Source organism: Coloeus monedula (assembly GCF_965178545.1).
Source record: "Coloeus monedula genome assembly, chromosome: 1".
In the NCBI taxonomy this organism is placed as follows: Eukaryota; Metazoa; Chordata; class Aves; order Passeriformes; family Corvidae; genus Coloeus; species Coloeus monedula.
The window spans coordinates 121,220,758-121,244,604 of NC_138781.1; the positions used below are offsets into that span (position 1 = coordinate 121,220,758).

General features: G+C 39.0%; 1 protein-coding gene across 1 annotated transcript in view; it reads right to left on the reverse strand.

Annotated features, from left to right (window-relative positions):
• The window catches only part of NSMAF (neutral sphingomyelinase activation associated factor), a 39,056-nt gene extending 17,346 nt beyond the window's left edge, over positions 1–21,710 (reverse strand). The window contains exons 1-12 of the mRNA XM_082284074.1: positions 21,522–21,710; positions 11,675–11,764; positions 11,503–11,581; positions 11,344–11,411; positions 11,222–11,258; positions 8,353–8,403; positions 5,876–5,947; positions 5,460–5,507; positions 5,282–5,334; positions 4,647–4,776; positions 2,768–2,839; positions 1,824–1,932 (exon numbers count right to left, since the gene is read on the reverse strand). Of these exons, the coding sequence (XP_082140200.1) occupies positions 1,824–1,932; positions 2,768–2,839; positions 4,647–4,776; positions 5,282–5,334; positions 5,460–5,507; positions 5,876–5,947; positions 8,353–8,403; positions 11,222–11,258; positions 11,344–11,411; positions 11,503–11,581; positions 11,675–11,764; positions 21,522–21,574 (862 nt within the window). The 5' untranslated portion in view covers positions 21,575–21,710. The remainder of the gene's footprint in view (positions 1–1,823; positions 1,933–2,767; positions 2,840–4,646; positions 4,777–5,281; positions 5,335–5,459; positions 5,508–5,875; positions 5,948–8,352; positions 8,404–11,221; positions 11,259–11,343; positions 11,412–11,502; positions 11,582–11,674; positions 11,765–21,521) is intronic.
• Positions 21,711–23,847: the final 2,137 nt, after the last annotated feature.

Sequence of the window (23,847 nt, forward strand, 5' to 3'; positions counted from 1 at the left end):
AAAAAAATATATAAAGAAGGAGTTCTGAAACCAAACACAGTAAAAATGGATGAATATTTACATAGGAATGGAAAAATATTTGCAGACCATGAACAACTCTCTCAGCAATCTGGCAACCTTTAAGATTTCAAATTTCTAGACTGAGTTCTGCTAGAGTCAAACAAAAATTAAATATATTTTCCTACTGCAACCAAGGACATCCACTATCAATAACTTGTGGAAAGAAGTCATGGATGTACACAAACAGGATTTAATTTCAGATCCAATGAAACAGAGACTAGAGGAAAAGAAAACTTGACCCACACACAAAAAAGTAAGAATTATGCACCTGGAGTTCTCTTTGAAGTATAGGCAGGAGCTCAAGAAATTCAAACTGCACTACTCTCTGCTTATTAGCTGTAATGTCAAGGTACACTGCTGGAAAACTGGGTTATTTATTTATTTTTAATCTTTCTTCCATTGATTCAGTACACAGCACTTGGGCAAGTGCCTGAAATAGCAGAATTGAAGGACTGCAACCATAGCACAACATCAAGAAAGAAACTTGGATTCGATTAGGGCAGGCCTTTATTTTAGCTCAGCATAGGGTAGAAAAGCATATTCCAACCTTTCCTTCACGTTAGTACTTTTAATTCTACAAATAAAAAGTGTTAGCACCTTCAAAGAGAAGCTCTTCTGTCAGGGAGACACACTGAGGTGCTACAAACACTTTCAGAGAAAGGGCTCACCCTTTTTTTATTTTACTAAGTTCCAACATCATCAGCATTTTCATCTACACCTTGAAATTTCACCTTAGAAAATTATCCAGGAAACAAAGTCTGAAGCAGGGTAACAGCATGCAGCTATTTCAATACAGAGAAAGTGATGTCAGAATCTATTTCCTTTTCAAAGAAAAATCTAAGAGACTAAAACAGTTCTCAAGGAAAGTTATCATTCCTTCGTGGCCTTTCCATTTTTCTTTGTGAAGCATGAGGGAAATGTCAACTGATATTTAGGTGAATTCATTGAAACAGAACTAGAGTCCCAGTACAACAACAAAATAGCACAAAATTTACATAAATACTTTCAAGAGTGGCAGTAAATATGAGTTTCAGTGTTTCAAATTACAGAATAACTCTGTCTTTTTCTCCCTTTTTTCCAGGACACACACATTTTAGGAAGCTTCTGTTTACAATCTGCAAAAAATATCCATCACTTTCTAGTGAATAGGAATTAATGCATATAACATTTAATAGAAATGAGAATTTAACTGTTTCAGAATGGTAATTTTCATCAGCCACTCCTAAGACTGAGGAAAGCTCAGGTATTTATGTGTGCACTGGAAATCTACTTATTACATGAGGTTTCTCAGTAGGATGTTAACTGAGGGCCTGGGGGATCCACACACAAGCTAGTCTATATTTTTTCAGCAAAACACAATTTAGCTGTGTGGACCTTATTTATCCCTTGCTTTGAAAATAAGAGTTTTGTGGCTTTGTTTGTTCCATTTGTTTGATTTTTGGTTTTTTTTCTTGAAGCGGGGGGGGGGGGGGGGGGAGGGAAGGGGGCTGTTAAATGACAGTGCATATCAAGTTGAAAATCAAAATAATTAGTTTTGCCTTAATAATGCCACCTCAGCTTTCACACTCAGCTCTTCAAACACAACCAAAGAGATGCCATTTCACAACATTCATTTTGATCTTTGCTTATTTCTATTAAAAATTGTTACAGCTTATATATCTGTTTATTCTTCTCATTCTTCCCACACATCAACAGAGCAAAACCCAGACAAATTTCCCTTCACAAGGTACGACACACTACATTAATAAATAAATACTGCAAACCTATATATGTTGCAATAAGGAAATAGACCTCATCTCGATCCTGATAGTTGTAGAATTTCAAGTAGATGTCAGAACACAGATCGTTTTCTGTGCAAAATACTTCAAGTCCCTGAAAAGTTAAAGGGGGGGAGGGGGGGACACAAATAAGAGCAATTATTGACAAGCTGTAGTATTTGGGGTTTTTAACAGAATGTTCCAGTTACTAACATGTAAGACTTAACAACTCTATACTGGGTAGCAGTTTTTCCCATAAAATCTAACATATTAAACTTTCTATTTCCAATCATAACTGCATTCAGTTTACACTGAGCCAATATAGTGGCTCTTTCTGGATTGATTAAGCATAGGTAATAGACATTTAATTCTTTGCATCACTCCATTCACTCAGGCAAAAAAAAATATATTTGGTTTACACGTGTTTTGAGAAAAAAAAATTTCTACAAGACTAAAATTCCAGTGCTAACACTGAAAGCACACAAGTGAGGTTTCACTGCAGAACTCTTGTCATTCCTCAGTCATGTACAGTGGGACTCATCACTCCACGTTAGTCTCAATATGAAGCAGTGACCAAACCTCCTCCATGAATCAATCCAGAGAAAATACATCATGAGAGAGAAATTCATTCAATCCTGTGATAGGTGTTTGAGATAAATGGAATGAATTGCTCCCTGATGGTACTCCCGTCTCCCTTCCCCTATACTGACTGCTTATGAAAGAAGTTTTTCATCCTTGTCAGTATTCACTCTGTTTTTATCTTTTTGACAGCACAGGAAAAGAAAACACTTGAAAAACCAGAAAGGATCATTGAGTACTATTTCACTACTTAATACAGAGTTTTTAAGAACACATGGCTTTTATATAATGATGCAGACTGTTTCAGCTGGTCACTTTAAGAAACCATATATACACCATGACATTAAAATAAAATAAATACTTGAGCTTACCAGTGGCATCAGCCCATGTCTTCTTTTATAGATGCGACGCACATTTTGCAGTGTTATTTGTACAACTGGCTTCTGTGGGGGAAGAGGGAGGGGGAAAAAAAAGATGGAGACATTCTAGTTGGTTTATGCTCTTCTACCTTACCCTCCTCAGACAATCTGAAGTCTTTCTTGACTATAGATACTAGCAATATGAAAACAATATCCATCCATGTCATTTTAGCAGAGGAATAGTGATGCTAAGCAGTTATGTTAAAAAGAGAAAGCTAGTCTTTGCTGTTCGTTTTTGCCTGCGTAGCAAAGCAGTTGAGGAATCAACAAGCAGCAGTGTGTAATCCCCGAGTCTGTGGCCAGTAACAATGCTCGTGCACGAGAGAAGCAGAACACAACAAACGCTATCAAAAGGGAGCCATTGGGCTGCTGGGCGAGCTGTGCCAACGGTGCCACCTGGCGGGTGGAAGCAGAACGGCACCGTTATCCCACTGAAACCCTTTCCCTTGCCTGGACTTGCTTCCAGCATGTCAGAACCAGAGTAATTCGGGTAGGAAGGGACCTTTAAACGCCGTCTAGTCCAACCCCACTGCAATGAGCAGGGACATTTTTAACTAGACCAGGCTACTCAGAGCCTGGTCCCACCTAATCTTGAATGTTTTCAGGGATAGGGCATCCACCACCTCTCTGGGCAACCTGTGCCAGTGTTTTACCACCTCCACGGTAAAAAACTTTTTTTCTCTGTCTACTCTGAATCTAGCCTGGTCTAGGTTAAAACTATTACCCTTGACCTATTGCAAAAGGCCCTGCTAAAAAGTGTGTCCCCCAAATTCCTCCTCCTTTGTCAAACACATTTTCTCCAATTCCCTTCTCCATTCTCTGTACTAGCTCCAAACATTCCTTCATCTTGTCACAGACATGATCTCTGTAACTCAACATTCCTTTCAGAGCACTCAGAGCTTTCCCTTTATTTTCCCTGTGTCTGAGCCTCCAGACTCCACTGAATCTTCTGCTTGTCTCTTCTTCCTTGTCCTTAGGGCACTCAAGTTAGGCAGATTCCCTTCTTCCCCCACAGGGTACCAGTGGATGAGAGCACTAGAGGTGTGCTTCAGTCCTCAGCCCTGTGGAGGGAACTGGCAGCACAGCATTGGGATTAGAGAATGGGTCTAGCTTGGTTCTTCATCCCTGGCCAGACTGCTCCACCAGCCTGCAGGACCAGTCATACCCAGCTGGAACAGCATCAGGGCTGCTGATGCAATCTCACAGGCTGACAAGCAGAGTGGAAAAAAAAAAAAATTAGTCTGAGAATTAAAGTTTACTGGTGATCGTGCTACTGCCATGTCCATACTGAAGGTATTTCACAAAATCATAGCCAAGTCAGTGGCCTGCAAAGACCATCACTACTATTTCTATGACAAAGATCCAAAGCAGTAATCCATCTGCAACATGTACTCAGCTTTCCTCCAGAGAAAGAAATGATCAGTTTAATAGGAAACCTAGCTAAGAGCTCCCAAAGTAAACTCCATGGATATAAAGCTTTCACTAAGTTGAAACAGCATCAGACTGAGACACTTATCTTAAATGAAATGTTACAAGTAGTGATCTTCAAATATTAATAGAGAATAAGCAAAGGACATTTTGTGCTTTGTCAGTAGGAGATAAACTTCAAGCAAGTTAGCACAGAACCAAGCCTCAGAAGAAGAGATACACTGAATGCAGCAGAGCAGCAGAGATCAAAGGAAGACTAACAACCTTCTAAATGTAATTGAAAATAGTCTTCTTGGAGATGTGCTCTATGTGCATTTCAGAGAAATAGTACAGAAAATTAAAACTGCCCACTAGCAGGGCAGCGTGCTCACATTGTATGCAAGACCATCTACGAGGCACTTACAGGATATCCATTAAGAGGCTGGAAGTACAAGTTAGCATCAGTAACGCACACATGCCCTGGATTAGTCACCAGTGGCGTCACCATTTCTGCTTTACATTCCATATGCAGCGTTTCAGAAATGCTTTGAAATCTACAAGTGAAGAAAAGGAGTAAGTTTACCTCCAGTTCTTACTTTGGTAGAGGCACCCTTAAATTATTTAGAAAGGTTTCGGTTAGCTTATAGCCTTGGGACATCAGAATGGGGACTTCACTAAGCCTATTTTACACAGGAAGAAGTTTTGTTGAGACCTCCACTTTAACAGGCACTCCAGAAAGGAACACTGCTACATTCTGCTCTAGTCTCAGAGAAGTAAGCCAGTTGACTTTTCTAAAACTAGTTTTATTTGGCATATACTGATGTCAAGCTGCAACAAATTCACAGATAAATGAAACGTTTTGGAGATAAAGTAACACATTCATCTTCACAGCACAGAATTTCCCACTCTCCATTCCGGATGCTCCAGAACAAAAAGAAGCTAACTCTCTGAATTGGAGAACTTAAACTAACTCAACCAGCAATCTAACTATCAGTGCAGTAGACTAATCAATCAACAAGATGAAAGTGATTTCCCAGTATAAAGTGATTAGAAAAGTACCTGTTTTTATCAAATGAAGTTCTAGCCAAGCGTGATTGCAATATAGCAGTTATCTAACATAGAAGGAAAGAAAAATTAGTATGGTCTCTGATTCAAATGCAATGAGAACTTAATTATTAAACAGTGATATCACAATTTCATTATTAAACAGGGATATTAGAAATAATCAGGTACTTACCATGGCAGCTTGATCTCCCATCTTATCTAGACAAGAAGCCCTGTAAAGCTAAACAACAAGCTTTGAGTGAAACAGCACAGAGACCTCCCACACAGCTCAGGAGTCAACAAAAACAGGAGGGGCTTTAGCATTCTTAGTGACAGCATACTAAAAGATCTATTACTAGTTCTTTTTAAAGTAGGACTTACACGTTCACTGCTACTGCCATGTTACTACTTTGTCTGCATACTACCACCCTGTGTACTAAAAGCTAATATGGGTGACTTAAAACAGCTGTCAGAACTAGCTGCTGTGTTTAATTCTACATTTTAAAAATAGATACTCCAAGATTTTCACCTTAAAAACAAATAAAGCTCTACATTAAAAATCAAAAGATGCTGTGATGAACTATGCAGGGATACCAAATAACCACCTACCTGATGTAGAGTTTGCACAACATCTCCTACTTTCCCAGCAACATCCAGTTGGAATAAGTGTTCTGTTCTACCCTAAAATTGAAAGTATTTTTACTACAAATGAGTTTCAAACAGAACTCAGTGGAAAAAAAATAAAATCAAGCTAAACTAAAATAAAAACCCTTAAATAATGAAACTCTAGAACCTGATAAAACTATGCTATTAAAGATTGTGCTGTATCTCAAAGATTCCAAAAGCAGATGTAAAACCTGATCTTTTTCTCTTTACAAATATATCTTCGCTGTGGAAAGCTCTCTGTACAGTATTTTGTCTGTTGTTTAATACAATACAGCACAATAGCTTTGAAGTGAACAAGTTAATGTAGTGCAAACACCAGTAAATGCAGAAGTAGTACCTATTTTAATATCTATTTTTAACATATGCAAATACAGAACTAGCAAGTGACATTACATTTAAACAACCATTGTATTTCTTACAGATAAAAGACACCAGCCCATCAAATCTTTAAAGACTAGGCTGAAAAAGTTAGTCACTGTCATCTACATAAGTAATTTTGAGCTGGAAAGATCCCAAATACAATCGCAGCCTATTTTGACTAGTCATTTACAAAAGCCTCACTAACATCACCTAGCATATGTGGCACACTCATTTTTCCCCTACAAAGTTTTCCCAGCTTTCTTAAGTGTCATTTTATAGTACCTATTTCTGGTTTTAACTTAAATACATTAAAAGTATGTATATGGATCAACTGGGACTAACTCTACACACAACTCATGTTTAGCAAATGTTGTTGGATCCTTTCATGACCCCTGACTGCAGTATAAAACTGTATAAAATGTGTTTCTGTAGGGTTTTGTGATTTCTCAGGCTAGACTTTAAAAAAGCCAACAAAGTGATCAGTAAGACTATGACAAGACCCTGGTCAGTAGATACAACTGGATTAAATTTAAACTGAAGGAAGGAAGACATGAAAATCTAGACCATCTTCACATACATTAGTATGTGATCTGAGCTGAACTGACAGCAATGCAAGAGGAAAGCATGCTTCAAAAAGCAAATGGAACTGGATCATAGGGACACATGAAATCCAGCAGCAGTTTAGATAAAAGGCTCATAACATTTCACCCAGAGCATCATTTTCCTTCAACAGGAAAAAACCACAGCTCTCTGAAATCCTAGTGAGTGGTCTACAAGGATTGCTTACAGACAACAATGTGAAAGTTTTTGTCTCTGTAGCTCTCCAGCCGTGTGCAAAGACAACAGCTCAGTATTTTGTAACTGATCTGAAACAATCAAAGACACGGAAGATAAAATGTATTTCTCAATTCCAGCACTTAGTGACATATATGGAACTGGCAACAATTCAAGTAGAAGACATTTAGCAGCAACAGAAAAAAATCAGAAAAGATTGAAGGTGAACTAGATTTCTTGTTTAAAAATACAGAAACATAGCTGCACTTTAGCAAAGTAAATTGTAATGGTTAACTGTCAGGAATGTTTTAGCTGTGGATGAATCATAACTTAGGAGAAAATGAAGTGAAAAGCTTTCCAAACAACCCTTCTGATTCTTTTCTTTTTCACTGTGTTGGCAATGGGATAAGGTATTTGTGTGATACTTAATAAATCTTGTACATGGCTGCAAAACAGATCATGGAAGGACTAGGAGACAAAACAGTCCAACACATGAAGAATTACAGGAATAAAACAAACAAAGAAAAAAAAATTAAAGTCCTAGTTTAAAGGCAGATCTAATCACAAAACCAACCCCAAGCAATCGTCGAGAGAACGGAGATCCTCTCTTGACTCTCTTCTGTTGACTACAGTAATGCAAATTTAGGGACTCCATCATTCTTGAAATTTCTTACTTGAACAAATACACTGAGAAATAGAATTCTGTCTTTTTCAATTCTTGGGCAATATGTTAATTAACTCTGAATTTTTATTTTGTGTTTGTGTCTTAACTAATCTCACAATTTAAGCAAAGAACCCTTACTTGTATGCCTTGAAGCCTCCAGGCTCAGAATTGGAGCAGACCAATCCCATCAGCAGAAAACAACCAGGAGTAAGCTCCAATTTCTGCTCTGAGCAGCCTCATCTGCCATTTCTTTGACCTAAGAAGCACTCAGCTGGGAAATGTCAATTATCCATCTCTCATCCTCAGGTCTGAGCAGAACTGAGGAGAAGGCACTTAGCCAGGATGCAATGTCCACTGTACACAGCAGCCAGCTGACAGCTCTGTTGAGCCCATAGAGTTGCACATCAAGGTAAATGGCAAGTGTGAAGTCTGCAGCATGTCCTCCAAGAAGTATCAGAAAGCCATCACAGAAGAATTCTGACATGTTTTTTCAATATGCAATTACTTTTTTTTAAAGCTTTATTGTCATATTCCTCAGATGATAATTATCTTACTCTTTCAGAAATAAGAACATTAATCCTTACAAAACTTTTCTCAGAACAGTGAAAAAATACATACTTACTCTTACTGTTTTATAGGGTGCAATAACATTTCTTTCTTTAATGAGAAAAACCTGAAATAGTAACAGACATTACAGATTCACACCTTAAAAAAAAATAAAATTAATCAGAAGTACTGGTAAATACAAAGCTAAAAACACTGTTTAAGCAAGCAAAACACTAGGTTGTAATATCCTGCTTTAACTACCCCAGATAAACTGCAGAAAAACAATAAGCTTTTAATCAGCCAACTGCAAGAAGGGCAGAGTTCAATTTAGTTCAGAGGCTTACTTATACAGTCAATTAGTGGGCTTTTATCCCAATCATATGACCGTAAAGGAGTCGCAATACTAAAGTGAATACATTCAGCTACATTCAGTGGGGCAGATCCTCCCCCTCTTCTAGTGGCTCAAGGTTCTGCCCAAACAGAAATTACCCCAGGCTAGCAACTCACAACATACACTGTGCAAACTTTCTCAAATGAATGCCCTTCTGCTGCTGCTGCTAAACGTTTTGCTTCCAGCTCCAACCATAACGAACACCAGATTTCCTCCCCTCATCCAATACCATGCTTTTGAACAGTTTTATTTTTCTGGTGCTAGCCTCATATCTGAGAACATCTTCTCTCTCCAAAACCCACATAAAACTACTCTCTTCTTCAGAACATTCTCAACTCCTATAAAAAGACCTGACTGCTAGCACACTGATTTGTACGCTGTGCCTTACTATCCACCATCTAAAAGGTGACAACCCAGAAGTAAGTTGTGGTTTTGCTCTGTTTCTAGAGAAGGCTCAAACTTGCTAAATCTCAGGCCTAAGCTCAGGATTGGTTCTGAACTAAACAAAACACACTGGACTGCATAACCTACTGTGCTCTACTCCTGGCCCAAGAGAGTTGGTCGAACACAGGTCCTTTCCAGAGCCTCCGTTTCCTTCCTACGGGTAGCATACCTGTGGTTCTATGCTCCAAGGCATCATGGCAGCAGCCTCAAACCAAGGGCAAGTACTAAACTTGCAAGAATGGATGTTCCTCTCTATCAGGAATCCTTCTGGCTGCTACACAGAGCCTTCCCCACTCCCACCAGCTGACAACAGAGCCAACCTTCACCACACGACCACTCCAAGAGACATCCAGCTAGAAGAAAGCAAGTGGTAGGCTTAGAAGCCTCTAAGCTCAGCATGCCTCTCTAAGTGCTACATTAAAAAACAATGGTAATTAGTGTCTTTCATCTGACATCAGCATGTACAGACCTGAATCAGGCCAAGGGAGATCAGAATGAGAAACCTTCTTTACATTCATTGCTCTTCTGCAGGACAGCTATACTGAGTACTCCACATTATATAAGAAGTAGACACAACGGTTTGTGGTTTTTTACTTGTAAGCTGAGCAAAACCTTAAGCATACTGTATTAATTTCCTATTTTGGAGGATTTCCCCCAATTTTATCTCAAGAAAATATACTGAATCTCAAATTATTATTCCCATTTAATATATTTTAAAGCCATTATTTCTAAGTTGTCTGTTACATAAAGAAAAGCTGTTTATCCAGCTATGTATTAAAAATTTCTTTTGAGTCTAAAAGACAAAGATTTTTAAGATGTTCCAAATGTTCGCTATGTGCAGTTTCCTACAAGGCCAAAATTCTACTTAAAAAACATACTTTTAATTAGATCATGATTTGTCATAATTACAGCTAGTGACTACTTGACACTTGGAAGTCCATATTCCTTCTGTACAAAATACCAGCATTTATGATGTTACCCAACTATTTCAGAACACTTCCTCACAGATAGGAAGAGGACTGCCAAGCAAGACATGGGAGGAGTGGGGGGTGCTAACCACATTTGCCATCTTAAAACTTAATTCCTCTTTCCCACAAGGTGTTTCTTATAATCACCTGCACTTCAGAACATATAGTAATGATGCATGGTACAAACATTGCCCGGAGCAGCTAGAAATACTTTTTTTAAAATCACTCAGTACACAAGAAAACCTGCCAACTCAAGAAATAGATTACACAGCATTTTTCACAGAAGCAATTTCAAAATGAAATTAAGTATCCTGATTACTTCAACACAGACCACAAACTCCTCTGGCACTGACAATATTAAATGCTTGAATTTGTTTTAGACTGCTGCAGCATGTAACTGAGAAAGGCTATAAATTTTGGGCATTGATAAAGACAGATTTTAGAAATACACAAGAATATTTAAAATTGTATTTCCCTCCCTCAACTCTGTTCTATCCTGAAAGGAAAACATGATTTTTTTTTTTTTTTTTAAAAAAAAAAAACCTTTTACAGCTTTGGAACACCTATCAACTGCAATTTATCAGAATTTGAAATGTATCCCCTTGGTTAACTTTAAGAATTAATATATCCACAATCACAACTCTTGACTGGAACTCACAGACAATATTTCAGGACAGCTTCTGAAAACTATTTGGTGGAGATACAGCACAGTCCAGAGTTTTCGCAAAGCTGAACCACAGGGACTGAGATGGCTTTGCCATTACCACAACATGCTGAAGAAAGTAGACGAAAGCAGTATAACAAGACCAAACTAAAGATGACTAATAACAAGTTTTATTAGAGTCTTGTCTCCTTTTTCATTCAGTTCTAAGGTTTCCCTAAGCTCCATTATAAAATGCACAGGGCAAAAAGTTTACTTTATTGAATTAATGACTTAATGAAGTCATTAACAGTTTGCAATTTCCAGCATTAACAGTTTCACGTTAATGCTAAGTTTTTGACATTAATTAGTTTTGCTTTCAGTTAACTTCCCACTCTTGGACTACAGCTTTGAGGAATAATACCATTAAGGAATGTAAGTGTGCTCATTTACGTAACCTCACCCATTTATAGATCAAGAACCTGTTATATGCAGGTCTTACCTGGCTACATACAACAGAAATCCCTCCAGATGTATTCCTAAAATGTAAATAAGATATTTGAAACGATGGACATTTCAGCTTTAAAGGAAGTTAAATACATACAGTGTCCCAAATTTACCTACCGTCTGAAAGGGTTATTTGCTTCATTGTCTTCTGGGGCTTTTATACTAATGCAATCTCTCAACGGTATCTGCAGCAAGTTATAAAAACACACAGTCTTTCTTAAAAGCTTTTTAAAGAGAATCTTAAGTTACCAAGAAATTAAAGTTTGCAACACTTACCTTGATAATGGGCTGGATATTGTCATCTGGTTCAAAAATAATTGACTTTGAACAGACTTTTAGGGAGCCTCTGAATTTTCTAAAAGGAACAAAAAAAAAAAGTTGTGCATGTGTTCAAGACACATGAGCCTAGAATGACTGCAGGAAATTATGATATGTAAGAGTTTTGTACCTTTCATCTTTGCAATCTTTATTTATAATATGATTAGCTGTGTGCTGTTCAAAGTAATATTCTTCCAGGTTAAGAAGAAGCAGTGAAAACCTACAAATTAAAAAAAAAAGACTCTTTTACTCTAAGAGAAAATACTGTAACAGTTAGTACTCTTAATAAAACATACCAGGTCTTTGGAAAGCCTTCACTGATCTCTTTGCTGTGCCACACCCTAATAGTAAATTAATTTAGCTCTTTAAAATAACAACCTATATGGAAAATTTGTCTACACATGAAGAAGATCAATTGATGCTCTTCCAACATATGTAAGGTTAGATATTTGATTCTGATGCCTTAGGTGGAAACTATTCTAATACAGTCAGGCTTTCTGCTTTAGCCCTATGCCAGCCAGAATGTGCAATGACAAAAAAGAAGGGCAGGAACTAATCACTTAGAATGGATGGAATTAGATTGTTTTGAAGCCAAGCCAAATTACATTGGTCTAAAATGTTAAGTGAAAACACTGGCACAGATTTTACAACACGGGTGAGTCACTCGATGGACGCCCTCTGAGGAAGCATTACCTTCCTCTCCATCCACATTTTGTACTTCCTCTGTACCTCTGTTCAACCCCCCAAGAAGCCTGTTCATGGATTAATGTGATTAACAACAAACCTCAACAACAACAAAATAAAACCAGGAAACTGAAGTCTTCTGAAGTATTTAATTTCAGGATCATAGCAATGCCAGTGTTGGTACCAAATAAATGCAAACAGGCCAGATGAGAGGGAACATGAAAATGCTTTCTCTAACAACTTAACTAAAATTGCTGCAAGTGATCAAAACTCAGCAACTTTCTAACAGGGTGAGCACTTGGTCACTGAGTGTTTCAGCTGTAGAGAATGCCAATGCAAGCTGCCGGCACAGCAGGAGACGCAAAAACAACTTCAGTTGGAAGTACAACTTGTCTGTGTTGTACTGTACAGCACTGATCTGATCTGCACAAGCACTTAGTATTTATTTACACCCACACTTTGAGCTTTTTGTACTTTGTTCATGATGTGCTTCACTAGAAATGCCTGTGAAAACACTAATAAACACCAAGTGTCCCCAGAGCAGTATTCAAACAGCAGTAAATATGTCAAGAGTTCACAAAATGAACTGAGTGAATCGAACAGCCTGTTCATTGAAAAAGCATATTTCACAATGGAAAAGATAGTGTTATTGAAAATACATCTTGTGCACTTAAAGATTTGTGTTGTGGTTGTTATATTAAACAGAACATACCAAAAAATAAAGGTTTACTGTAACTACAAGTAACAGTGGTTACTTGTAACAGTGGTTACTTAACAGTGTTCTTGTGTCCAAGATACTTTGTCCTACTGCTCTACTGCTTTTTCGAAATGGCCTTATCTTTACCTCTCCTCTCTTGATAACAGTTTTTTTATGATCCCATTGTGCTGGTTTTGGCTTGATTTTCTTCACTATCTACTATGAGGCTTTGTTTTGGATTTGTGCTGAAAACAGTGTTGATAATTCAGAGATGTTTTTGTTATCACTGAGTGTGCTTAAACACAGTCAAGGCCTTTTCTGCTTCTCACCCCACCCCACCAATGAGGAGGCTGGAGGTGCACAAGGAGCTGGGAGGGGACACAGACAGGACAGCTGACCCCAAGTGACCCAAGAGTTATTCTGTACCATATGGCATTATACTCAGGATATGAAACGTAGTAGCTTCCACACAGTTACCATTATATCCCATTTTTCAACATATCCAGTTGAAATCATCTGGGACAAATTTAAAATTTCTGATTTTGCAAACTCAGATCTTTCAAGTTCTATCACATTTTTAAAGCTTTCCAATAAAGCTATGTTAGGATGTATAAAGAGCAACTCACCAGCAGAACGCTCTTCTTTCTAGTATGTATAAGCATATACATTCAATTTATTATCCACAAGCCAAAATATTTCAATAATAATAAAAAAGTCAAGAACAAATGTAGCACCAAGATTTTTTAGAAAAAAAATCTATTCTCTTTCATCATGAAACAGCCACTATTCACATAGGGAACATGAGCTTCAGAGAAATAGCATTTATGGTCCCACAATTAATTATTTTCCAAGAAAACTAATGCCTGTTCAACAGAATTAATTTCTGAAATTCTTCATTCTTAGTCTCTTTCCTTTGTCTCCACCTACTCTTTTAACAAATTCCTCACATTTTTATATTCTTTCCGAATTCACCTGTTGACAGCACTGGTAATTACTAGACTTTAAGTTTTCAGTAAATGCAGGCATCCCTGATGTATTCAGACAAGCCATGTTTTTACATCAAAACATTGGCTGTTATTCACAGTAACTATAATATACTTAACATAATCCAAAAGACGTAAACCAAGAGAGTTCTCTTTGAAATTTTTCATTATAACTATCTCCATGAAACTATTGTATCTCTATACTTATCACTTTATAAATCAATTCACCTTCCCAAAAACCAGAAGCTGTGGGCAAGAATTTGAGGTATTCTTTCCCTGGCATAACACTCACTGCTGCTGAACCAGATGATTTCATGAAGAAAAAAAAAAAAAGAAAAGATAAGCACAAAAACTCAAGATAAACTCTTCATATAGGCTAAATAGGTACTGTGGGGAAACTGTAGGTTTATTCCTTTTAAAATACCATGTTTGCTAGCAGTGTCCAGTTTATCCTTTTGCTATTCTCTGTCTCTTCCACATGACTACTCACTCCTAGGTTTACAGAGACAGCATCGCTGTAGAGCTTCTTGCTGGAGATCAGCAACCTCCTGTGCAATAATCTCCTGCTCACTGACCTCAGCCTTCCTGTCTTCAAAATGGGTTGTATTGCTGTGCTGGCAACTGTTAAAGCATTTTTCCCCTCAAACATTGTATATCATACAGGCTAAGTGCATTTTCCACATTTTATCTTCCCCTCCCACTCCCCACAGAGCCTTCCATGTAGTTCTGAAGTCTCTTCTTGGCATTTCTATGCTTGTTGCTACTCTACGCAAGTCCATTCACTCTAACTGCATTTTCCTGTATTTTCAGGCTGCCATGAGTCACTTCTGCAGGCAGACAGAGCCAGATATCAAATCTCCACAAATGCAATCACAAGTCTCTACTTCTCTCAAGCACCCACTGCAGTTGGGACAAACTTACTGCCTGTCCCAAGACTATGCCACAAAACCTGCCCCTTTTAAAATAGACACGATACCATAAATGAAAGCAAAATTTTCACACTTGCATCTCAACTACTGGTTAACAAATCTAGACCAGTTCAAGTTACTGCTAATAATGAACTCTGGAGATTATGATGCATGATCTCTGGCACAACCTTCTGGAGTTTCTCAACTCATCTCAGTCTTTACTTCATAAGTATTTAAATTTCATTTCCCTGTGTTAATGATCCATAGAGTTGTCAAAGAAAAGAAAAGTCAAGTTTCATCACATGTTACTAGAGTACATCAGAGCTTTTTATCTTCACAGAAGAAACATCTTTTACATAAACAGAGCCATTGATAGTTACTGTATCAAGAGGGCCCCTCTTGAGAACCATCACAGCACATGATGATACTTCAGGCTTGCCAGGAGGTTTAACAAGTATCTAGATCTACCAAGATCGCAAGGGTATGGATCAGTCTACGGCATGTTGCATAAGTAGGCAAACTGTGTTGTGAAGGCCTGAAAAAAAAAGGACATCAATCATAATAGTTGTAAAATTACAGCAATGGGATCTTCAGTGCACAACTAAGCAGTTGGGCTTTGGGCTGACTGCTTTCCAAAGAGCTAAAGGAGGTATTCCAAAGACACCTGTGATATCAAGATGACTGGCATACCAAATTTATATACTATCAGCTGCTATGTGGTCCTACAACTAGAATTTGTATGCACACTTAATATAGATCTAAAATAGAAATTTAATTCTGCACATGACAGGAAGACTTACAAATAAATAAATAAATAGTAGGAAGAGAATGCATGAGATACCCTGTGTAAGAAACTGGTTAAACCTGTAACAGTTGAAAATTGTATTTTGGTCTTCAGCCACTGAGCAGCTGTACTGTTCCCAGTGCTGTGTAATTAACAGCAAACACTGTAAGCCTATGACTTTATCACACTGACCTGGAATAACAGCATGGATCACAAAACCAATGTCAAGACAAGTAACAATGTCCCAGTCTACCCTTTTTTGCCTTCAAGTCTGATCCCAAGATGAAAAAACCCCTCAATCTAAGTGGCTAGTCAGGCAAATTTTAAGTTTTAACTGGGTCACGTACAAAAATGTTTTGGCATCTAAAATGAAAAAGGGCTGGTTTTTTGTTTTGTTGGTTTTTTTTGTTTTTTTTTGTTTTTTTTTTTAAATTTTAAATTATCAGCCAGAACCAACATCTAAAAAAAACAAAAAACAAAAACAAACAAACAAAAAAATCAAACAACAAACCAACAAACAAAACCCAGTTCTGGTTCTTACACAGTTTTAGGAGATCCCTTCAGTTTCTGTTAAATACATTTGCCTGGTGATCTAAAACTTTGTATTCCTATAATACAGTAATAAAGACATATCACAAAGTTCTTTTTCAGGCAAACAGAAAAGGATCACATTTGAGACTTTTTTCTTATTATCAGCATGTAGTTCATTTTGATCCATTTTCAAAATTAATAACCCAATTGTTACTTGAAACTTCCCAAGTATAAATCATTAATGAGTGTTTATTAAAAATCTACTTAGAGAAAGGTAATGCTATAGCTTGGAAAGCAACTCGAATATCTGTTGACACAAAATCCTTTGAAATCAAGAAATAAAATTCACACCTCAAAGCTTATTACAGGATATTTTTATGCTTGCTTCTAAATAAGAACAGGTTTACGTTCACAAATGTTGTGGTCACAATGCTGTTTAATGCTTTGCAACACACTGATGAAGTTTAGTAAGCCACAGACATGTCTTCGGGGATCATCGACCTTTTTTTCTTGTACAATGAACTTGACATACTAGGCTATCCAAAAAAACCCCAATATGTTATTCTGAAAATGACAAAGAGACAAATTAGATAAGATTTTTTAAAAAAAGTTCAAACTCCATGGAAGTAGCTATAAGGGTAGAGGGTCTAGAAGAGGTTCAACACCTTATACTATAGCTTCTTAACAGTCCAGTCTTTGTCTCCAGTGTCTCACCAACAGCAAACAAACCTTTAGAGAACTTCCAAGATGACTGTATTTTCTTATTTACACGTAATATTTGAAAAATGGAACTTGAGAGGGGGGAACAGCTTCAGTAACTTTGCTGGTCCCACACACTTGTAATGCCTCAAAAACTACTTCCAGTTGTGGAGACCAGCCAACTTTGACTTAAAAAGTTATCACATTAGCAGATAGGCCATAATACAAGCTTCTGTTCAGAGTCGTGGAGTTTTCCCAGGATAGTTTTGCGCATGGAAGGGTACATGGAATACCAGAATCAGTAGCATGTGAAGGAGTCAGGCACAAGAACAAGGTTGTCAGGAACAAGACTACCCTTTGGAATGCAGCAAACCTGCATGGCAGTTCTGCTGTCAGAGATTCTGGGAAAGAGACAGTTCCACTTTCTAGGGTAAAATAAATCAGTAGCCACCACTGCCACCATGGCAAAGCCTTGAGCTTTAGAGTGAGAAAAGCACTCACACTGTTACATCTCAGGTTTAATGCAAGTTCTGCATTCAAAAATCAACAGCAGCAGCAGCTTGGAGGGGAAAGAACTAACATGCTACATAAGGGAATATCTTCTATTATAATAACTCACATAGCTGGAAAAACCAACACCACCAACTTAAATAACACAAGGAGTTTCCCAGATCCAAAATGGAAAGAAGATTTTCAGCCATAGTTGTGCCTGTCTGAGGGTATATGTTGGGGGTATAGGAGCTACAGCAATGGATTAACAGTATAGTGTATGCACACACATCTCTACATCCCCCTAGATAACTTTAATGAAGGCTTTAAGAGCTTTGGTGCTGGAACATCTTCAATTCCCACACAGGGTTAAAAGTATACAGAGCCTGGTGGAGTAAAGAGTTAATCTTTTAACAGTCTATGAGGAGCGTTTGAGCTTTAAAGGTAAGCACCTACACTTAAGGGGAGAGGTAAATTAAAGCATGCCAACGTAATTTTGCTTGAAGACCTATTTCAAATTCCTGTCATTGTATAGCCCCAGAAAGAATAGAATAACTGGAAAATTCATATGCCAGACACTTGGAAGGTATTTTCTTGTGAAGGGAATCAGTATTCCTTTGAGAAGCAGCTCCAGGTAAAAAACAGAAGAAGGTAACTATCTTGCCAAGAAAAACAGAACTCACTGCCTTTTTCAAAGAGCTCCCATATAATTGCCATTCGGAAAAGGTCTGAGGAATATGAGTCAACAACACACCCAAGACACATAGGAAAACTCAGCACTAAGTATCAGGAAAACACTTGCAAGACTTCAGCTCGTATGATGTCATTCCCAATACACAAGGTTTGGGAACCCAAAGGCACCCAAACATTCCTAGCATTGTTCAGAGTATGCAGCTAAGAAGCCAATCACTCTTTACAAACTACAACCTGGGCTTTTTAAGTCCTGCCAAGATGCTACAAAATATCCTCCAGACAAAAGTGTGTTGCATCAGGCTTAGTCTACATGAGAATTTAATGTTATTTTGCTTGATGTGCATGTACATCTATACTTCACTTCAAAAAAGACTCAGAGATCCAACAACATCTGGGAGGAAAAGAAAAGAAAACAAAACAACAAGTCCACCGTTTATTTTAGATACGAATCTCACCAACTGAAGCACTGGACTTATTCAAACTGGACACAGGAAAGTCCATGCGGAAGCCTGTGCCATGGCAAAATGCTGTTTATACCACCCAGCAAAGGTATCCATTGATCCTGCTTTAAATTCATTGTCTGTGACTGAAGTCTTACTATTTTCGTCCTTTCATCAGAAAAGCATATGCTGGAAATCTACTTGGACAGAAGGGTTTCAAGTGGCTGATCCAACACACCTTGCACAATCACTTGACTTGATACTGGAAGCACAATCCTGATAACAGAAGGAAATTGTCAGGGATGAAAAAGCAGGGCAACCCAATCTAGCAGCAGCCCACAGCTATGCAAAACCAATTTTAAAATTAAACCTCCTCCCAACAAGAACAAATTACCTATAGGCCAGCTGTAGGATTCATTTGCTGATGTTTGGATAAAAACCTTCATTATGCATATTGTGTCTGAAGAGAGTAAGATAAGGCTACTGATTTAAAAAAAGTAAATAAATAATCCCAATGCCCCAGCAGCCATCACATTGAAGATCCATCTGGAGCACCTACATGCTGCCAGTAGGTTGCTTCATGTGAGTGATGTTTCCAGCAGAAGAGACAAACCCCCCCACAAAAAGCTGAGCAGCAGGCAAGACAGCCAGCAGAACTTTATAGAGAGCCCCTGTACCAAGTGTTTACACTTGCCTGCATTTGGGCACACTGCGAACAGAAGTGAGAAATCAATTTATAAAGAAAGCAACAACCTGAGCCAAACACCACATCATCTAACTTGATGTTTTGTAACTAAAATTGTTTGCAAAAAAGGATTGCTGTTCATGAAGGATGAGTATTTTAGGGATTTAATAAACTGTCCTGCACACAGGCCATTTCAGAACTTTGTTGTTTTCTTCTAGAAAATGGCATGTAGTCAGAAAAGAAGGTTTATGTAATCAGATATTAAAGTGGACTAACTAATTAGTCAAGAAGAAATATTTTTTTTCAGATCACTTAAAACTAATCTGATCTTCCTTCCCTCCAAAGCGACTGCATAAGAAGATTAACTTCTTACTTACCAAGTTTCACAGTACCCCTAACCTGAACTTTTATAGCTTAAAGTTTTGTAGAAAGCGATGTACAAGTAATAAAAAAGCCCAACCAACCAAAAACCTGACAAAAACCCAAGAAACCCCAAACCAAAACACACAGCAAATACAGCTGCCACAAAATTTTTAAAAGTCCTGCTCATCTTACTAGGAAATATCTACACCAAGGACACAAAGATCAAGTAAATGCCTTCAAGCAGAAGTTGGTGTCTGTAACAGCTACCCAGCACCTAGGTAAAAAATTCTCAGAACCTGTCCCTTCAATTAAGTCATAGCAAGCTGGTTTTTTGCTGCTTTAAGACAGAACTATAAGGACAACATGCAACAAAAATACAGTGTTTCTGATCTGATATTTCAAAGCTCAAAGTATTTTAAATCACTTAAATGCTTTTAAGATTTCCTAATTGAGAAAAGCACAGGAAAAGAGGGAGAGGCAGGGACCTGATACAGGGTACAAAACATAAATTTACTTGGATTTTATACTAATATCAACTGTTAGGCAGGGGGAAGAAACAAAGAAATAGGTTTGCAGATACAGGAAAATCTGCCAGTGTAAATGTGAATGACACTAATCTTTCATGAAGTGCTCAAATTACAAACTCAAATAATAAGATCCTGATATGCTTTCAAGTATGAGCAAAGAAAAAGAGTTCTCGTCAATAACTGCAGAGCAGTAATGATGACACTGATATGCTGAGTTTGTTCTCACGGCTTTTTAAAAGTAATTTAGATCCCACTTGGGTTCTTTGGGACAAGTCTGATGAGTTTTGGCCTTTTTTTCCTCAGCTTCTCAAAAAAAAAAAAACAAAACCTATTTACATTAAATCCATAACACAGCTAACACAGTCATTTTACTTGCTTTTCCTACAATTAAGATGCTTTACTTTACAATTAAAAATAGTTCTCGTTTCCTTCTACACAGTTTGTCCTTTCTCCCTGCAGCCCCTTACACGCAACTGAAACTAGAGCAGCCCCCTAAAGAAACGAGATATACAAGAAGACAAAACGTGATCCAGAACACATCTGTACTTAAAAAAAAAAAAAAAAAAAAACCACTTCAAAGGATGTGGTAGCTTCATGGGCTGTACAGCTATGAATCAGAATTTATATGGACAGAGTGAGTCCAGCTCTTCATCATGTGGTTTTCTCATCAACAATAAACAGCGCTGTGTAGCCAGCAGAGACCTGCACCAGGAATTTGCGCAGGCCCGCACGGGAGCAGCCTGCTGTCCGCCTGGTTCCTGCGGCAGGAGACAACCGGGAATCCCTGATCCCTCCAGAGAAGGCAATGTGTCCTTCTGCTGTGTGACCCATGCCGACCTACTGCTCTCACAGAGATTTCCTACGTGGAAATATTAAGCTGGCAAAAGATTTTGAAACTTTGTGACAAGACAGATACAGCTAAGCCAGGTAAAAGAAAGTGGGACACTACCTAAAAAGAAGAGGGTAAATTCAGGATACACTCAAGTGTGTGTGACAAGCCTTTGTTGTACGTTCAGAAACAAAACAAATATTACAGTCAGCAAGCAAGAACGGGCTAATTGAATTTAACACTTTTAAGAGGCAGCACAGAGTCTGTAATTTAAAGGCTGACAATATACTGACTATAGCGTTCAAGAAAAAAAAAAGAAAAAAATCCCAGCAAACTACAACAAACTACAGTGAAGCAAAGCTCCATGCCACAAGCACAACTGAGAACAAACAAAGATACAAAAATCTACAAGACGCTATTTTTCATGCAGTTTATGCAAGGCAAGCAGCATTCCTGTTTTCCCAGGTCCTTTCTACACCCTTTTCAGCCGTAACTCAGGGGAACCATCAGCCGCCTGATCCCAGCAGTAACAACGAGGGCAGCACAGCACCCGGGCTCTCCTCCCGGCGCTGCGCCGCGGCCTCCCCGGAGGCCCCGCCACCCGCAGCTCCGAGGGGCCGGGGCCGAGCGGGGGCGACCGGGGCCGGCGGGGCCGTGCCGCTCACCTCTCCTTGGAGTACAGCTCCCGCTCCAGCCGCCGCCTGCGGATGAAAGCCATGGAGCCGCCCGGCCGAGCTGCCGGTGCCGCCGCCACAGCAGGCCGGGCCGGGCCAGGCCGCGCCTCAGGGAGGCGGGGAGAGCGGGCCGGCCGCGGCCGCAGCCGGGCTGGGGAGCCCGGCCCGCCCCGTTTATACCGCCGGAGAGGCGGGGGAGGTGGCACAGGGAAAAGCCGGGGAAATGGAGGCCGTCGGCAGCGAGGGTTTTGAGCCCTCGCCCGGGCTGCGGCGTCTCTGCGGCCCTTCGGGGCCTCCGCGGCGCACACGGAGGGAAGCTCACGCTGTATTACATTGCGAAAGAGCTTAGTTACGTGGATTTAAATGCAAATTTTAAATGTAGTGCCACTGCAGTGAGATCATTGTGCCCATAATGCGTGCGACAGCAGCTGTCCGGGCAGGAGGTGTGTTCAAAACCTAAAATCACAGAATATGCAGAGTTGGAAGGGATCCATCAGGATCATCCAGTCCAGCTCCTGGCCCTGCCCAGGATATCCCCAGGACTCGCACTATGTGCCTGAGAGCATTGTCCAAACGCTTCTTGAACTCCGTCAGGCTTGCTGCCGTCACCACTTCCGTGGGGAGCCTGTTCCAGTGCCCAAACACCCCATAGGTGAAAAACTTTTTCCTCATATCCAACCTAATTCCCTGACTCGGCTTCATGCCGTTTCCTCAAGTCTTATCATTGCCTAAAAAAGACCTCTTTGGAAAGAGGAGTTAAGTAAAATCCCTTAGTTCTTATAAAACCCCTTCAATTCATAGAACTGCCGCTGTATCTGAACGATTTATAATGTGTTTACAGACACAATCTCTTGTGCAGTAGAAAAATGCTGCTTTTGCATATTTATAAGTTAGAAAAATGGATTCATGGAGGGGATATAATTTTTCACATCGGAATTAGAATAATTATAGGCTTCTAGGCCTCAAGAGATTGTCTGATGTACTCGGTGCACAGGCAGATTCAGGTATATGTTGATCAGTGTAACTCAAATACTTTCAATTTGTGGACATAAATATGAGAAGTGTTGTATTTGCAGAAGACAGGTTTACTTTGGCTAATTGTCTTTCAGGGTCCTCTTGGAGTACTTCAGAGAATCTAAGGAGACAACAGATCACAGTTTAAAAATCACTTCTGTCATCTGCATGAACTACTTCTCTAATCAATTTGTAAAAGCACCTGTTTGAAGAAAACATGCAACATTTGCATGTAGCTTGTACAAATTTCTAACAGCATCTATAGACATATATTTGTCCAATAGCCAACCTGAATTTTCTTTGCTGCATTCCTTGTTGTCATACTTCCAGTGGAATCGTGGAATCACGGAATAATGGAAAGTCTTGAGTTGGAAGGGACCTTAAAAGTCTAGTTCCAACCCTCCTGCTGTGGGCAGGGCCACCTTCCACTAGACCAGATGGGTCAGGTCCCCATCTAGTCTGGCCTTGAACACTTCCAGGGATGGGGTACCTACCGCTTCTCTGGGCAACCTATTCCAGTGCCTCACCACCCTCACAGTAAAGAATTTCTTCCTAACATCTAATCTGAACTTTCTCTCTTCTGGTTTGATGCCATTACCCCTTGTCCTTGTCACTACATGCTCTTGTAAATAGTCTCTCTCCATCTTTCTTGTAGGCTTCAGGTACTGGAAGGACCCAATTAGGTCACCCTGAAGCCTTCTCTTTTCCAGGCTGAGGAATCCCAATTCTCTCAGCTTTTCCTCATAGGAGAGGTGCTCCATCCCTCTAAAAATCTTGGTGGCCTCCTCTGGACTTGCTCGAGCAGGTAGATATCCTTCCTGTGTTGAGGACCCCAGAGCTGGGTGCAGCACTTGAAGGTGAAAAATATTTATGTGCCTCATATATGTTTTAATAAATATTTGTGTGTAAATACATATTTATTTGTATAATTGTTTATATGTGCAGATATGTATATCGTCCTCTCACAGATGAAACTTCTTTTTCACTTTTCCTATAGACTACACTCATAAATGATTTATTCTTACAGCTTTATTCTGCCTTTTTTCCAGTATGACTTTTGCCTTTATCTTAAGGTATAAGGCATCAACACCAACTAGAGTGTGGTAATTGTGCCCCATGTGTTACACAAGAGGAACATTCACAAATACATCCCAGGAAGAACTTGCTTTTCTTATTGTGACAAAAATTTCTGCTCAAAACCTTTTCTAACATAATGCCACCTAGTTCTCCCCATTTTATGCTGAACATGTAAGTTCTCCTCAGGTATAATATTTTGCCTTAGTCTTGATGATTTAATTCTACT